Source organism: Pollicipes pollicipes, unplaced genomic scaffold, assembly GCF_011947565.3.
Source record: "Pollicipes pollicipes isolate AB1234 unplaced genomic scaffold, Ppol_2.1 Scaffold_4740;HRSCAF=5597_pilon_pilon_pilon, whole genome shotgun sequence".
Classification (NCBI taxonomy): domain Eukaryota; kingdom Metazoa; phylum Arthropoda; class Thecostraca; order Pollicipedomorpha; family Pollicipedidae; genus Pollicipes; species Pollicipes pollicipes.
In genome coordinates, this window is record NW_023596545.1 from 29,899,291 (window position 1) to 29,917,317 (window position 18,027).

Sequence of the window (18,027 nt, forward strand, 5' to 3'; positions counted from 1 at the left end):
CACCAGTGTGTCATTGAGCAAAAACACAACCCCTAAGCAACGTGTGCTATTTGCTTTAGTCCTTAAGGGCATGTCCGATGGCCCGTACGCTGGACATTGTCACCTTCAGCGTAGGAGTTAGCAGACACAGCCGTTTGATGCAGTGTTTTGGTGGATCAGCACTGTGTAGCGTCGGCGTAATGTCATTGACGCATCCTCATGACAGGCGATAAGTGCACGCACCTACGTTCATGGCGTCGCCTAGCACGGATTGATGAGCGGCAGTTCAGCTGTGCGTGGTGCCTCACCTTGACTCCTTGCGGCGGGCGAAGACTGAGGATGTATCTGCCTTTCTGACCAACAGGTGAAGGAGGTGGCGAAAAAGAAGTTCAACTACACCTACCCCGAGTCGGTGGTGAACACGTTCATCGCCTCGTTCCACGAGGCAGTGATACTATACGCCTACGCCCTGAACGACACGCTGGAGGCAGGCTACAGCATTAGCAACGGGTCTGCAGTCACCCATGCCATGTGGAACCGCACTTTCCAAGGTGGGCAAACAGCTTCATGGCATACGAAAGGGCGATGAGCCAGTATAGAGCGAAAACAGCTGACCGCCAGGGTGGAGTGATGTCGCATGCAACGGTGTCTGCGTGCCGATGCCTGCGCGCTTTGAATACCCTGGGCTCTTCCGCATTCAGATCTGAGTAAAAAAAAGCATGGTCCGTGGGGAACGAAACAGTTAAAGGGTTGGAAACAATTGATTAATCTGGTTGCATCAGGCCACAGAGCTCAGACATGACCGACCAGCGAACAGGGGTGTTACGAAAGACGCTCTCTCCCGAGAAGTGGGTAAGCTATGGCAATGGTCCCACGCCGCCATCCGCCAGAGTGGTTGCCAAGGCACTGGTATCATTGAACACAAAATGGAGAAGATTTTAACATGGAGAATATCTCAGCGGAACGCACTCTTCGGCGGACCCTTACTTGTCAAATAGGTGGCGGAACTCGTATGTGCCCTCCTGCGCTGTAGAGAAGCTACAGCATGGGACAATGAGCAACCAACTTGAAAGGCCAGGACTACGAGATGTCCAGCACAACGGAGTACCATTTCGCGAAGCGCTCACTAGGCTATGGCTTCCACAGGGCTAAAGTGCCAAAATAGAGCGAAAACGGCCGGCAGCCAGGGTGGAGCTGTAAAAATAAGATTAAAGAATTGGAAAAAGGACCGCTTTTTCAAAATCATTTAGATCAGCAACTCTTGTTTTTTTTTAACCCTCCCGATCCTCAAAATCCAAGAACGATCGTATGTGACAAAGCACTGGACGGAAGTACTCCCTTGCCACCTGAGTACCCTGCACCTCACAGAACTGCACGTGGTTCTGCGAAAAACATACTGTCCATGCAGCCTACTCTGTGCGGAAGATTCTCAACAAGTCTCTCAAAAACGGCGAGCAGTGGACCGCAAACCCAAAGGAAGATTGTGCGCATGTCAGCTGCCACTTTCATGCAAGATAGCGCCCCGGTCACACGGCGCTGGGAGCCCGAGCGTTCAGCGACGCTCCCGGGGCACTTGGACAAGAAGGCATTGTGAGAGAACTAAGTGGCCTGAGCTTTAAAATAAATATGTGGGAAACGCGCCCTGAAATCGCATATTAGCGAGATGGACCCCTGCAAAAGCTTTACGGCACTGGATGCAGTGCAGCGGATGAAGTGACCCTCGCCTGACCTTTGTCCTTTGTCCACCTTATCTGACGTTTGTCCGCGTGCTATCCGGGTTAGCTCGGTTGGTAGCAAAGCAGTGGACTCGCCATTAAAACGCCCAACGTTGTATCTCCTTATCTTCTGTGTTACTAAAGCAGCAGTGTGCGTGTGTGTGTGTGTGTGTGTGTGTGTGTGTGTGTGTGTGTGTGTGTGTGTGTGTGTGTGTGTGTGTGTGTGTGTGTGTGTGTGTGTGTGTGTGTGTGTGTGTGTGTGTGTGTGTGTGTGTGTGTGTGTGTGTGTGTGTGTGTGTGTGTGTGTGTGTGTGTGTGTGTGTGTGTGTGTGTGTGTGTGTGTGTGTGTGTGTGTGTGTGTGTGTGTGTGTGTGTGTGTGTGTGTGTGTGTGTGTGTGTGTGTGTGTGTGTGTGTGTGTGTGTGTGACCGGAAATGTGGCGGAAGCGTGCCTGCGTGCGTGCGTGTGGGCGTGTGTGTGTGGGGGAGGGGTCCATTGGTTCATCTGCAGGCCAAACGGTCAGGAATTTTGGCATGAAATTTACACACGACCGAGATCCGCCGGCTGCGCTTGACAGAGTCGCGCCAAAATTCTGCATTTCGCAAAAATGAGGGCGTGCCGAGCGAAAAAAGCGCAAAAATCCCATACGGTAAACATGGGTGACGCCAGTTTCGCGATTCCGGCCCACAGCCCGACACACGTCGCTTCTCGGAGCCGTATCTCGGTAACCAACGGTCGCAGCGACATGCAACTTGCGCGGCGCGATAAAGCACGGCATGGGCCATCGCAGCCGGGTGCGTTTTCGGCGCCACGTCACACGTGGCACGTGCACACGTGTAGACAAGATGAAATCGGCCGTTTTTGACGCGGTTTTACGTTCACCGTTATGTCTCGGCGCGCAAAGCAGGTAGAGGTCTGAATTTTGTTTCCCAACGTTTACAGTTGAAGCGGCTACATTTTCAGTGAGCATTGCGTGTTTCTGAAACGCGCCATTGCGCTGCAAATATCAATACACTGCAACGGGCTTAGGTTTAAAAACCGAAGCCGAATGCAAGCCGCTACCGTCAAAACTATGCGTGATCTAAAGCTGCATCAACTGAAAACTGCATCAGCGTGTCCGCCGATTCGTGCTGTCTCTAATACACCCTTTTGTTGATCACACTTAAAAAAGAAATGTCGCTCGCAAATGAGCCTGGACTAAGGGGCTGCGTGACTGATTTTTCACCTCGACGGCGACAAGCTACTATACCGGCTCCCGGCGTACAACTCAGGCGTTGAGGGTTAAAATGGCCGTTTGCGCTGCGGGCTGTCGACCTTGTTCATACCGCCGGCATTCATGTTTGACGAGCATTCTGATGTTCGTCCAGTCTGTCCGGCGGTGGGCTGACGGATGTGCCGTCCGCGGGCAAAATATCAAGTCGAGTGTGGGAGTCGGCGGCGCGGTGTGCGTGGTGGTCGCCGTGTTCGCATTGTGCGTACATGCGTGGATTTTGTTTCATTCACAATTGACGCGGCTACACGCTCAATCTCATCGCTAGTTTGTGCAGCGCAATGTTGCGCTGCAAATTGCAGGACAAATTGCAAGATCCCAAGTTTAAATGACTGGCTGCTGTAATGCATTGCCTCCGGCCGATTATGCCATCTCGCACCAAAATCTCGACAACGATGGGTCGCAGCAAAACGGGAATGACACAAAAATGTGTACAATGCGATATAGTACGGTCGCACGTACCACGTGGCGAGGGCTCACAGATGGATTTTGATCTCTTCCGCGCGTTTTGTGCCACATTTCGGCACCTACGGCGCAAACACATCCGGGATTGGCGCGCTTCGATGATGAATGGTAGGACCGAGGTGATTATGTGTGGTGACACGTGCGACATGTGATGGCGCCCAGGTGTTGAACTATAGTTTAACACATTTTTGCTCTTTTGAGGGGCTTGCACGTTTTTGTTATATCCCAGAAGCCGTGGAAGGATGTACGTCGAGACTGGCATGCTTCGTTAGGCGATCTAAGGGCCAATTACTCAAACGTCTACAATGTCATGATGCACGTGTCATGTGACACGTTCTCATTAGCTGTATAGATGTATTGTGCCGATTCCGTCCATTTTTGCGGATTACGCGGGATTTTCGCCCTTATGGCACATAGTAACACGAGACTGGCATGCCACGATAGGCCGTTGAACGGGAAATCCCTTGGTGTCAAGTGCGGGGGTTGCACGTCCCACGTGTCGGGCACACATGAGCCAGGAAGATGGCTTTTGCTCTTTTTCACGGGCTTAAATGCTTTGTGCCACACCTCGGCACCCAGAGTGCGGAGCGACTGGGGCGTGGCATTTTTTAGAACATTTCCTGTACCGTTACCCAAGAACAGGTAACCAGGAATGCCCTTCCCGCTATCCTAGCGACGCAATAAACCGTACGTTAACACCAGAAATCATAAAATCAAGCCCCAGCACTCTCAGCTAGGAAGAGGACACTAAATATATACAATATATAAACTACAATAAATTGAATCTATAAACCTCTGCTGTTCAGTTTCGCAGCTCGTGATCATTGGCTTAATTTGAAATATAATAAGCTTGGAATTTTGTAGTTTTGTTGCTGTCTGAGGGATTCACATGATAACGGAAGTCAGGTTATAGAAAATTTGTCTCACATTGGAAGTTTACGGTAGGGTGGTGCTTTTGACCAACCGTGCTGCAATAAAACGTCATCGGTAGTTACCGATCCCTAAAGGCCGCTCACCAACCCGTGGGAGCGGATTTTTATGGATCACCAGCCCGACGTAAGCCCTCGTGGGCTCGTGCCCGCACGTAGGCTGTTGAACGTTCTGCTGTTCGTGTCCCCCTGGGCTTGTTTGTACAAAGCAGCGGTGATGTATCCCTGTTCAAATCCGCGTGGGCTTCCGTCGAAAGCTTGCAGCTCAAATGAGCACGATTCAAGTGGTTGTTGTTATGCATGTGAACTTCCCGTTTCCTACTACATTATGTAGAGCATTCTTTGGCTGGCGCCACGAACCGGCGAACAGCGGTGCGCCATCGCGAGGTGGTATGTAACCGCGAACCCGTGAGGTGATGTGTGACCGGGTGGATCCCCACCGTGAGGTGATGTGTGACCGGGAGGGTCCCCACCGTGAGTGTGATGTGTGACCGGGTGATCCCCACCGCGAAGTGATATGTAACCGCGCGGGTCCCCCTCCCCCCCCCCCCCCGTGAGGTGATTTGTGACCGGGTGGGTCCCCGCCATGAGTTGATGTGGGACCGCGCGGGTCCCCACAGTGAGGTGATGTGTGACCGCGTGGGTCTCTACCGTGAGGTGATGTGTGACCGGGCGGGTCCCCACCATGAGATCATGTGTGACCGCGCGGGTCCCCACCGTATGGTAATGTGGGACCGCGCGGGTCCCCACCGTATGGTAATGTGGGACCGCGCGGGTCCCCACCGTATGGTAATGTGGGACCGCGCGGGTTCCCACAGTGAGCTGATGTGTGACTGCGTGGGTCTCTACCGTGAGGTGATGTGTGAACGGGCGCGTCCCCACCATAAGGTGATGTGTAACCGGGCGGGTCCCCACCGTGAGGTGATGTGTGAACGGGCGGGTCCCCACCGTCAGGTGATGTGTGACCGGGCGGGTCCCCACCGTGAGCTGACGTAGGACCGCGCGGCGGTGCGTTCATCGATCGCTGTTCATCAACTGACGCTGGGAACGGCACGCTCATTATGGTGCCGTCCGTCCCAGACACTCTCGCTGAGATGACCGGCGGCATCGCGCAGACGAAAATGTGGGCGCCGCACTGAAGTCGCTGAGGCAGTGGCTGGCGTGCCACCAGATTGTCAGATGAACCTTATGGTCGTCGTCCAGCGCCAGCCGGGGCGAACGATCGGCGGCTGTCACATGATACAGTCAGTGGGATTGAGAACGCGGCTCCGAAACGCTTGCGTGCAGCGTCGCTTCGAGTGCTCTCCGAAATACGCAATCAGCTCATTCCGGCGGTTACAAGGAGACGCCTTGTCGTAAGTCTCCCTGCACAGCATTTTCCACCGTCCTTTTGGGTGGAATGTCCACTAGATACATCACTGGACTGATTTGTATTGTTCGTCATTTAACAAATACGCGAGTTCCGCTCCGGTAATATAGGTTCGGTTATACTTTTACCTGTCAGAGTCAAAGCAAGGCGAAAGTCGGAAGGTCAGAAAGGCACATGCAGCATACACACATAAACGAGGCCGAGTAAAACAAGGATATATATATATATATATATACACATATATATATACATATATATATACATATATATATATATATATATATATATATATATATATATATATATATATATATTTGCAAGGTGGCAAAAGTCACTTCGCGAGTCATACAACTGTTTGTTGCTCAGATTGGGTGGCCCTCTCCGCAACGTAGGGCTTCAGGGTATCTTTTGAAAACCACATCTGCGTTTTGTTGTGTTGTGGCAGTGGGTTGAGAGCCACTGCAGCCCATTATGCAAGGCGCTATTTCGTGTCACGGATCTCGCTGAAGGGCCGAGGCTCGGAAACTCATTCGCCATATCGAACCGTAATAATCTTGGATCAGACGACTCCCCGCCTGTGTAAATTGGGCGGCACGAGTGTCGCTAATGATAGCACAAATCATGTAAATCAGGACAATTAGCTGTGAAGTGTATGCATTGTCTTTGTATAAAGCTGCATTATGTCTATACGATTCAAACCCACAGAGCATGTAATACTGGAACGTTTGTTATCATCTCGCTTTTCCCGCACCGCAAAACGTGGTGTAAAGCTGAGGAGTTCAGTGGCTTCTCTCAGGTGTCCAGCCGTTTAGAACACGCTGGTTTACCAGATTGCACCGTGGCCATGTCACTGGGAAGCCCGTTAGCAAAATTTTAGATTTCAGACTCTGCGTTTCCAAATCAATGATGGGCTGTCTTTGAAACCCATCCATTCATTCGTCCCAGTCGGCAGATTTGCACCGATTGGAAGATGGATCCATGTCAGCGAAACGCTACGTCTGAAAAATATGTTCTGCGTGGCTTCCGTAGGACATTGCAAACTTATTTATTATTTGTTTCAACAAAGCTCAATTTTTTCGAAGTAGTTGCGTGGTGCTTGAAAAACAAAGCTATTTCGTTGCATCAAATGAATGAGCTATCTTCTGGCGGTCCGTATAGCATGGTTGGTTAGAGCGTCTGTTTTCGGACTCACCTGCCCATAGGAGTGTGTGGGGGGGAGGGGGGTCGAGTCGCTTTAAGCACTCACTACCTGTCTTTGATGGGGATGGCCTGTTGCATGTGGCAGCGGCCGCGCTGAAGGCCAGGTGACGTCAGAGACCAGGACGCATCGTGCCGGGTATTGGGGAACCTTAAGCTTGTCCCGCCAAATTCTGGCGATTGACCATGATATCGTAATATCATGGCCAATATATCGTATATGCGTATCGTATCGTATATTATATCGTAATATGCGTAGCATTGCACGTTCGGATGTTGGAGTCATGTATCAAGCAACAAGAACTGTTAAGCGTGGACGCTGATTGCAGAAATCTGTCCGATCCCAAGACTTTGGCTCTTGGTTAACAAATGGCAATGAGTTTTTGAATTATTTGATGTGAATTTACGTATCAAGTATAGCTTAAAGCTTCGAACAATTCGGCGCTAGACATTTTAGTCGAGCACATTAATTGCATTTGGAGTAATCTAGCATAATCTCGGCCTTATGGGGCATGAGAGCCAACTAAGGTATTGCTTATATATTTCTCAAAGGTAAGCTTAACATGAATTTTGGTGTTATCTTGCTTAACCTATGCACATACTTGCCATGGGCGTTTATTGAACATCAAATTGGTTCGATATCTGATGAATTGCTGTATTCAAGTATAGAGCAAGAACGGCCATGCTCACCACTGTCGATGGTCTTTGAAGTGTCAGTCCACAATTTCTACAGCAGTTTGGACCATTCGACGTGAACGAGGTTTCACTTTCTGGTCATCCCCGAAGGATGGATGGTTAAGCGAGTTATCATTTTGAAAGCGTGCAACGAACAAAACGCGTCCATGCACAGACCGATGGTGTACTTTGGGGCTGAAAACTAGTCAGTCGATTCATCAAAATATCCAATCATTCGAAAGATGCTTCGTATTTACAAGTTTTACGCTGAGAAGTTTCTTCTACCCACTACCGCAAATCGATTCCATCTAAGAGCAAGTTTTTAAAGAAACTCCTTCAGACCAAATGCAATAAATCGGCCCCTGATAAGATGTGACAGCATGTGGCACACTTTGGCAACGTCGGGAATGCACGGGGTAATGCGATTTCCCGCTGGAATAGTAAAAAGTTGTCATTTAGAGCACCATGATCGAAACGAGGAGGTAATTTAGAGCACCGCAATCGAAAAGGATTCGTGCAACACAGTGCACGGAAGATTGCACCCATGAGATGGAATCGTGTTCGCAGTATCGGTGACCACTTCGATAGAAACGTGTAAACACTCCATATATGGTGTGGATATGGGCAGGCGGATGATGATCCGTCGAGCGTTCGAAACTGGTGGCCATGCTGACTTTGGGAAGGCCATTTCGCCATGCGCTATCTGAAGCGAAATCAGAGGACGCGGAATATACGTATGGCGAAATCAGAGGACTCGGAATATGCGTTTGGCGAGATCAGAGGACTCGGAATATGCGTATGGTGAAATCAGAGGACTCGGAATATGCATATGGTGAAATCAGAGGACTCGGAATATACGTATGGCGAGATCAAAAGACTCGGAATATGCGTATGGCGAGATCAGAGGACTCGGAATATACGTATGGCGAGATCAGAGGACTCTGAATACACAAGTGGGTCGTCCGTGCCGCAGTTGTGCCACCCGACGTTTTATATTCCACGTTTCGACAGCTCCAGTGGCTGTTACAGAGAGCGGCGCAGGTGGGAGTGCCAGACGCTGTCACTGGAAGTTTACGCTGGGCGGCTGGGGCCTACGCCGAAAATAGACTTCAAACGCCAGTTGGTCGAGCAGCTGGGTCTCAATCGACTCTCCAGCGCTCATCTCCCATTGGAGGGTTTCAATCACCCACCCCAAGCAGACCGAATCGTACAGCGATGACAGAAGAACCATAAATATTGCATTAACTCGGCCGCCACGAACGGGCTTATGAGGCCATGGTGGCAGTAAATCAGCTCCAAAGGCCAGAGGAGCAGTCCAGCTCATCATCGCACTGCTGGCTTTCAACGGAGACCTTCTGTCAAGTCGTGCTTCTTTAGCGAAATGGCCTCCTTTCGTGCTGATTTGTGTCTGCTCTCCGTGTCCGCATGAGTCCGGCGGACTGGCCACTGAGCGGCCGACCAAACCGGCTATCTGCTATTGTCATTTTTGAAGCTGTTGCTGTTACAGTTGCTATTGCTATTGTTGCAGCTGGATGTATGATCGCTACAGCCGTTATTGCGATTATAACAGCTGGTATATGTACATGAAATTGATGCACTTTATGATGGCTGGCCGTGGAGAGGAGAAGTAAGCCCCTTCCTTTTTTTGGTGTTGGTCTGGGCGTTTTGTCTCTCAGTCCGGCACTGGCAGCACCATCAAACATACTTTCTTCCTCGATGGGGCAAAGCCTCAGAAGACCTTCAAGTAATGATGGGTACGCAGGCTTCAGTAGACGTTCCACCATGCCCACAGGGATCACTGGTCTTGTCTCCATCGACAGCAACGGAGATCGAAAGGCCGACTACTCTCTTCTTGACATGAACCCGAAGACGGGCATTTTCGAGGTGAGTGTGGGGGTGCATGCTCGTGCGTACACATCCGGCGAGGCAGGGCAGCGGCCGACGGCTCACCGGGGAGCTGGGACACGGGCCCACGCCTCACCGGGGGAGCTGGGCCAGCAGCCCACGGCTCGTCGGGAGGAGCTGGGCCAGCAGCCCACGCCTTACTGGAGGGGCTGGGTCAGCAGCCCACGCCTCACCGGGGGAGCTGGGACGGACACGAGCCCACGCCCCGCTGGTGGAGCTGGGCCAGCAGCCCACGGCTCGTCGGGAGGAGCTGGGCCAGCAGCCCACGCCTTCCGGAGGGGCTGGGCCAGCAGCCCATGCCTCAACGGGAGAGCTGGGACACACACGGGCCCACCCCCCCCCCCCCCACCGGGGGGAGCTGGGAGACGGGCCCACGCCCTACCGGGGGAGTTGGGACAAGCGGCCGGACCCCGGCGCTTTGGCGCCTCGTTTCCTCTGTCAGCTGGCCAGGCGGCGAAGACCGCACGATTTCAGTCTGGTCATGTGTCGCGACTGATTCGACGTTAGCTGCAGCGCGCCTCACTGTCGTCCGCAGCCACGCCTCAGTGGAAATATGGCGCCATTCACACCGGCTTCCCGGGGGGCGGTCATATGAAGCCAATCAGCTCCAGCTCCCGTGCGGCTTGTCCGTTACGCGTGACTTGAGCCTTCCGTCACATGATTGCTATGCTGGGAACGGCACAGGACGCTGCGGCAGCGTGCAGCCGGGCTTATCTGATGAAATATCCCGCGCATGACGGATCAGCCAGCACACGTGTCAGTCATCCCTGTCGGCAATGTAGTGCTGTTTAAGGAGCAAGTCAAAAAGCGGGGATTGGAGGAAAGTGCTTGGAAGTGTGGGATGCGAGTAGGCGAGAGGAGAAGCAATAACACGATGTTGATCGTTGCAGCAAGACTCGATAGTAAGCAGCAGTCGCATGACAAAAGATGAAATGGTGTTATTCTGAAAGGGACTGGACTTATCTTCCGAAATGTGTGTTGAGTTCAACGTATGCCTACTTTCGAGATCCGCACGACACCTTCATTTTTACGAGAACTCTTGTCTGTACGGTCCTATAATTCGGCAAAGCGTTGACCTTTTGTGCGAGGCGAGTACCACCCGTTGGAACCTTCAGTCTGGCAGCCATGGTGCCGCTAACGATAAATGGACATCGATACCGCCAAATATGAAACACAAACGCCGCAGTCTATCATAACTCCCAAATTTATTGAGGCTGGAAAATTGCTTTTGACACCAGAATTGTCTGCCCGCCCAAGAAAATGCAAAATCGAACAACTTTCGGCCAATCAAATTTATCTGAGAGCAATGGGATTTTTGGGATTTTGGGAGTTTCAAATGGGAGCAATGGGAGCAAAAATTCCTCGCCAATGCCCAGGAAACGGTTGGCGACCTTCTCAATGTTCGGTGTGACATGCCGTGTTGTCGGCATGGTCGCCTCGAGAGGGGTGACGGCAGCGTGTCCGGCTGGTCACGTGCGTCCCGGTGGCTCGGTTGGAGTGCCTGCCCTCCGATCCACCCACCTGTGGTGGGGTGGGTTCGAGTCGCTTTATGCGCTCGCTCTTTGGCATTGACAGGCATGGTCTGCGACCGGTGGTAGCGGCCGCGTTAAATGTCAGTGGATGTCAGAGAGCAGGACGGACCGTGCCGAGCATTGCGGCACGTTAACGCTTCGTCACTAAATTCTGCCGTTGACATGGAATTACGTGATCGGATGGTGGCGGTCAGGGCTCAACACAACAAGCACTGGTTGGCGTGAGCGCTGATCCCAGAAATCCATCCATTCAGAGGGTTTAGATCAAACTCATAAAAAGCGTGCCGCCGGTGGTGACGTCACCGACCTGACACCTGCCCGGATCACCGCCAGGTGGTGGCCAACTATTACGGCGTGAAGCACCAGTTCGTGATGGAGGAGAACAAGACCATCCACTGGTCTGGCGGCCGGATGGCACCGCCGCCTGACACGCCGCCTTGCGGCTTCGACGGCTCCCTCTGCCCAGACACAGGTGACGGTTAACGGCTGTGTCTGCCCAAACACTGGTGGCAGTCGACAGCTGTGTGTGCCCAGGTACAGGGGACTGGTGACAAGCTTATTTCCCAACATTGGCTTCGTCTTCCCAGACACAGGCAGCAGTTTACTCCGTTCATCCCCAACATAGACGACAGAGATCGCGGACTCTCGGACCGGGCGAAGGTGGCAGCCAGTGGCTCCCTGTATCTAGACAGACGAAGTTGGCAGCCGCTCCCTGTATCTAGACAGACGATGGTGGCAGCCAGTGGCTCCTTGTTTCTAGACAGACGAAGGTGGCAGCCGTTCCCTGTATCTAGACAGATGAAGGTGGCAGCCGGCGGCTCGATACAACTGCGCCTGTCTAGATACAGGGAGCCGCTGGGTACCACCTGTGCCTGTCTGGGTGCAAGGAGCCACTGGCTGCCACCTGTGTTTGTCTGGATGTAGGGAGCCATTGGCTGCCGCCAGTGCTGGTCGCGCCGTTGAGATCTCCCGCAATGCGGCTACCACGAGTGCTATTCCTAAGCCGGTGAAGCCTGCAGTCAAGCTTAATTGAGGAGAGTTTCTTAGAGCAATAACTAAAATGAAGCGTAACTTAACGTATGCCTGCGTACTTGGGTCTTGAGAGCACCACAGGTAATAAACGGCAGGCGCGTATGCTTTTGCTTCGCAAAGCGCACAAGTAATGCATCGCTTCCCAGGTTTGATGTAGCCGTAGTCTCCAGAGTCCAAATATAATGTTGTCGCAAGACTGCAGATGACGACGCGAGCTCAGACTGCATTGTAAGGATCGCGATTGTCAGCCGTTTGATGAAAGCTTAACTACTATCTTGTTTTTCAGCGTTTCCAAAATATGCTATCGTCAGCATAGTGCTGAGCGGGGCGATGCTGATCATGCTGATTGCGTCACTCTTCATGTACCGGTAAGCAAGCACCTTCCCTGATGTTTGGTGTCGCTGCCACCAGCACGGTACGTCCATGCGGGGCGCGGCGGTGTCACTTATCGCTAACACGTGCATTACAACAGGGCATGGCGAGCGTCACTGTCGTACACATGGTACATTAAGACGGGTCGCGGCGAGCGTCGTGTGTCACCCTCACGGAGTAGCAGCCTTTTTCAGGACGCGTTTTTGTTGACGCGGGCTGATAGAAGGATCGATAGCCCCCCCCCCCCCTCCCCACGCGGACTGATAGAAGGGTGGATAGGCCACCCCCCAGAGTTTTCAAACAAATGAAGATATAGCTTAGTGGAAATCACCGGTGGATCGTAACGAAACCTCACCATTTTTGCTGTTTTTACGTTGTTAAGTCAATGTTTGACCATTATGCCAGGTCAAAGGTCGAATTTTCCAGAAAATCTCACTTTTTCACCCTCATAACATCATGCATACGAGACCACCCTTCGAGGCAACACGAAACTTAAACAGGCGTGTTGCTTGCTCATTTTGAGTACAGTGGTGAATATTTTTGTGTGTTTTGACCATATGCTTATGATTTGAAGCTGCGTGCTAATGTAACCATGTCGGCTCGCCGCGCGCGTTCCACGGCACCGTCGGCTGTCGCCCGCGCCCGCGCCGGCCGTTGATCGCTGAGCGGTGTTTCCGAAAACCGCCGCTGCTCCGAAGCCAGAGAAACTAGAAACACCTGCCCTTGTGTCAAAACACGCGCGATGGTTACCCCATAGCTCATTGAAAAGTTTTGTTCAATTGCATAGCATGCCGGAGAGGTATCTTCACAAACTCTTGGAGGTTCGCGTCGACCCCCCCCCCCCCTCCCCCTCCCCCCATATCACGGCGAGGGTTAACGCGAGGCACAGCCATGGCCACTTGCCGCTAGCCCATTGATAAGTATATGCTGGTCGTTGGTTGTACGTTGAGACCAATCGATGCTCTGAGGGGCGCTGGAGAGCTGTCGGAAATATTTCAATGGCAGTGTGTGTCCACGGGACACCGCACCTATATCCACGAGGCGTGGGACGCCTGCCAAATGGGTTAGCTGTGTAAGAACATCCTGAAGTGGAGCGGCCCACCACCTTAAGATGCATAGCGACCAAAAAATAGTCAATAATTGCATGCGTCACCCAGGGTAAACGTTGAGATACACAAGAGAATAACAAGAGTTCGGTGAAGGTTGGGGAAAGCATGGGACCCCCAAACGTCTTGAGGACTGTTTGATGTGTCCCAAGCGTTCAACGATTGAGCCCCTTTCCATCCGCTACCGCCTTAGGAAATCTGTATTCCTCCGAGCCGCCGCGATGGTCAAGTTTGGCATTTGCTTGGGAAAGGTACCTTTTAGAGTGTAATCGTCCTAGTCAGCTTGGGGAAGACTCGTCCTTTCCTGACCGACGGTATGGGGAAAGGTTAGCAAATTATGATCGAGTTCGAACACATTTGTCAGTGCGAAGTCGCTATAGGACGCTCGGGGATACATCGACCTATGCCCCGGACACCCCTTATGAGAACAAAGTTGGAAACAGCTGGGAACATATTTGAATCCCAATCAAAATGTTTTGACTGTTTTCTTTTTACTTTGCTTTTGTTTGACTTTGGGGCTGACCTCAAGCATTGCCCAAACAAAAAGTTGGGGAATGGCCAGGGCATCCCAGCTGGGATTGGGCGAAATGACTCGCACCACCGCCTACGATGCTACACCCACATATTAAATGTTATACTGAGAGGATACATAACCAGTCAAACTCAAAAGATGATCAGGCCTGTCGGCAGAGACTGCTTATGGATCGCCACTGATCCGATCTTTTTAATACATTTCACAGTATCGGCCGTGGCCCAAGCGACATACGGCAACTCAGATTCTCGAATGTAAATATTGAATCTGAACTTTTTGATTGCATGGATGTCTGGGAGTGGAGCCCATTCTACGGATACCTGTCGCTGGAGCCCTAATCCCTCCATCCGATCGTAAAATCGTCTGATCACCAACGGCAGAAGTTACAGCATTTAGCCTGAGTCCGAATTAACTTAGCATACATTAACTCAACTCGACTCTCTTTAAGGATAAATACCTCACCAAATATGTACATTGGGTCGGCACGACTGCGCCCACACAGGATACCTCAAAACTCGAAGACGGCCACGATACGCCAATCTAGAAGCGCCTTACAGGCGTCCCCGCACGCCGACCCAGCAGACGGCCCGGCACGCTGACCCAACAGAGACCCGCACGACACAGACCCCGCACCACAACAAGCGGCCGCCTGGCACGCTGCAACCCAACAGAGACCCGCAGCCGCCAACAGCCGGCAGCTACCCAGAAGGCCCCGGCACGCTGACCCAACAGAGGCCCGGCACGCCCCACAGGCCCCGGCACGCGACCCACGGACCCGGCAGGCCAACAGAAGCCCCGGCACGCTGACCCAACAGAGACCCGGCACGCCGGCCCAACGGAAGGCCCCGGCACGCTGACCCAACAGACCTCGGCAAGCCGACCCAACAGAGACCCCGGCAAGCCGACCCAACAGAAGGCCCCGGCACGTTGACCCAACAGACGGCCCCGACACATCAACCCAACGGTGTCTCCGTCCAGGGGGCACGGCATTATGCACTCGTCGGCACCCAGGGACGTACGGTTGCCTCGTGCGCGCCGCCGCCTACCGCTCCCCAGGTGACGCTGTTCCACTACACTCCTCGGGACGCAGTTCACGCCATGCAGGCCACACAAATTTCATAGCAGCCACGAGGAAACAACGCAAGACACGCATCAGTATGATCAGATTATAATCTGGGCTGAAAGAAAGCGCGCTACGAGAATGCCCTGGAGGTCGAGGGTGAGAGAGGCCTTGAGCGTGCCAGACGAGCAGGCTGGGCTCCAACCGAGCGCTGGCCGACGCCACGGGAAAGCCAACTAAGGAGCCATTGTCCAGAGTCACCAGCCGGGACCGTTCTCATCGTCCTCCCGCGGCCGCTTATGTGCGCGATCGAGCAGGCTACGAACCTAATGTGCCCTGAAACGGCTCGAAGCCGAGAAGCAAACGTGACTTCGTTTTAATGTGTCTTTTGGGAGATGGCTCTCCAGCCAAGGGGAATGCAGAACGCGCCATGCGGGTGGGGTGGGGTTGGGGGGCTCAACAAAGGCCTTTAGGGGACCAAATCCAAAAGGTGCGCTGGTTTTAAAAACTACTCTGGTTATGCATGGATTGAGGGGCGCTCTTAAACAAATGGATTATTGTTGAATTGTTCCCTCAAATAAACTCCCACCTGTAGAAGTTGCATAGATTGCCCTCGAAGTGAAGAAACGGGTCATTTTTCACCCAAATTCATCCGCCTGAGGAAGGGGGGCATGGCCTGGTTGACCCGCTTGGATTTGTGCTTATCTCCAGCGAGTCCAGTGCTTCTACGGTCAGCCGGATCGAGCCGATGAGCGGCTGCAGCATGACAGGACGACATGGGCTTTAGTGCACTGGCTGGAGGAGCATTTTCGGGACGGGAGTGTTTCTCAGCCTACAGAATACCGAGCTATGGGCTGCCCAATCTCCTGACTTGTCGCCTCTAGACCCGATGCTGCGCACCCTGATGACCGCGGAGCCGCGGACAAACCAGCGAACCTTCAGAGCGCAAGGCTGCCATCATACTTGAGATGGGACTCAGCGTTGCCAAGATGGGCCGTATATGACGGATCACTCGCAGCAGGTCCGGCTAGCGCACACCCTGTGCCGACAGCGTACCCATCGGGAACATGTTCTGCAGAGTCGCGACTGGACGAATGTGAGATTTTCTAGGGCTTCTGTTGTTGGTGATCGTCTTTCACCATTGGGCTGACATTTAAACGCCACCAAGGTCTAGTGTTGAATGTGCGACCAATATAACTGTCATTATTGAGTGAAGCATGGGTGTACTTCTTATTTATATAAATAGGAAAGTTATTGAGCTGCTCCTGGTTCTACGCCACATACCAATAGGTACTGGATAAACGACGTTTTGTAGCAATTATTGGTTATGTTGTCAATGTTGGACATTTCCAGCTATTCTTGTGATCTCGTGATTAAGCACTCGTGACATAAGCTTCGCGTGAAGTATCGAGCACTCACAACATAAATGATGTTTGCTTAGTAACGTAGTTTAACCAGCACCTCCCTGGCATATCGAAGATCAAAAACTCTCTGCATAAGAACTCTTTACTCTTACCTGTTCAGTTTTCTCCGCGCTACCCTGTGCCACATTCAAGTATCGGCTGCAATCAACCGGCTGTTGTGCAGTGCTGCTTTGGAAGTCACGTCATTACCCGAAAGCTCGACGCTACTGCGTCACGCTCAGCCACGGCAGTAGTCACCATTGGCAGCCAGCCATTGGTATTTCTGCCAATAGTCACCAGCTATTGGCTCAGCCTAGACAACGGCACTTATGCAATCAGGCTGTCATAATGACGGCGCGATGCCGCGAACATGGCGACTACAATGAGCCGGTCCGGTTGCATATCCAGCACACGGTCATTTCAAGACTTGAAGCTGCTGAAGCCATTATCCAAAAAGTGACTACACCTTGTGCAAAAATATTTCATCCAGCAGATAGTAAGCGAACCTCAACTGGCGTTCAGAGACTGAGAGGCAAGCGACGCCATATAGCCTCAGCAGCTGAGCGCGCCGTAAAGCCCCAATGACAAAGGTCAACTCCTAAGAATCAACGGCCAACTCTGGTTGGCTAGGTTACAGTGCCGCACACCCTGTAAGACCCCAGCAAAGCTTGCGGACTAAGAGCTCGTGTAGGGAGTGGGCGCACGCCAGCACCGTGTTCGGTCTGGGCGTATCTGCCGCCACCTGAAGTTTCTCAGCGCTGGGCTGGGCCCCCGCTCGCGGCGCGTGGGGAGGCCGGGCGTGGCTTCCGATGGCAGCGGTCGTGGGTCTGGCTCATGTGTGAGTGCTCCCGGTGCTCCATGAGTGCGCCCATGCTCCCGGTCAGACGAGGCACTGCGAGAGCTCAGGGCGAAGCGATGAATGTGGATGTGGAGGATGAGCGCGACTGGCACCAGCTCAGGCCCATGTGAAGCTACCTCCGTATGAAAACCCGTGAGTAATTTACAAAGCCCTAGCGGTATGAGTGCAGCCGTCGAGGTGTTCCTTCCAGGCGTGTGTTCGCCGTCGGGCGTGTGCCGGTACCAGTACGGTCGGCCGCCGTGCCGAGCCGGGCTCACAGCGTTCCCGCGGCTGGAGCGAGTCGCTCGGACGGCGTGGATCGGCTTGGTAGTCGAGCTGCGTAGTTTCGAGGTCGGAACCGCTATCAAGCTGGCGTTTGTTGTGGCTTCAAGTCGGTTCCGGGGGGCCGCGCATTGGGAAAGAGCCACATCGTTCATCTTCACGGACGCCGACTAGACAGGATAGAAACCGCTCATGCGCACATCACAGAAAACACACCTTTGCATGTGCGGCACACTTCGCTATCGTCTTACGCTGGAAACAGTGAACCTCACGGTGCTGCTGAAAACAGACGAACGCATCGAAGTCAACGTTCCACGTCGTCTTGAGCTCGCCATCAAGTAACTTGCTGATCGTGCCATCCGGTTGA

At 52.8% G+C, this 18,027-nt stretch overlaps 1 protein-coding gene across 1 annotated transcript in view; it reads left to right on the forward strand.

Annotated features, from left to right (window-relative positions):
* Positions 1–349: 349 nt before the first annotated feature.
* The window catches only part of LOC119098180 (atrial natriuretic peptide receptor 1-like), a gene marked incomplete in the record, with an annotated part of 112,682 nt that continues 95,004 nt past the window's right edge, over positions 350–18,027 (forward strand). The window contains 4 exon segments of the mRNA XM_037221106.1: positions 350–530; positions 9,391–9,482; positions 11,369–11,507; positions 12,354–12,435. Coding sequence (XP_037077001.1) covers positions 509–530; positions 9,391–9,482; positions 11,369–11,507; positions 12,354–12,435 — 335 coding nt within the window.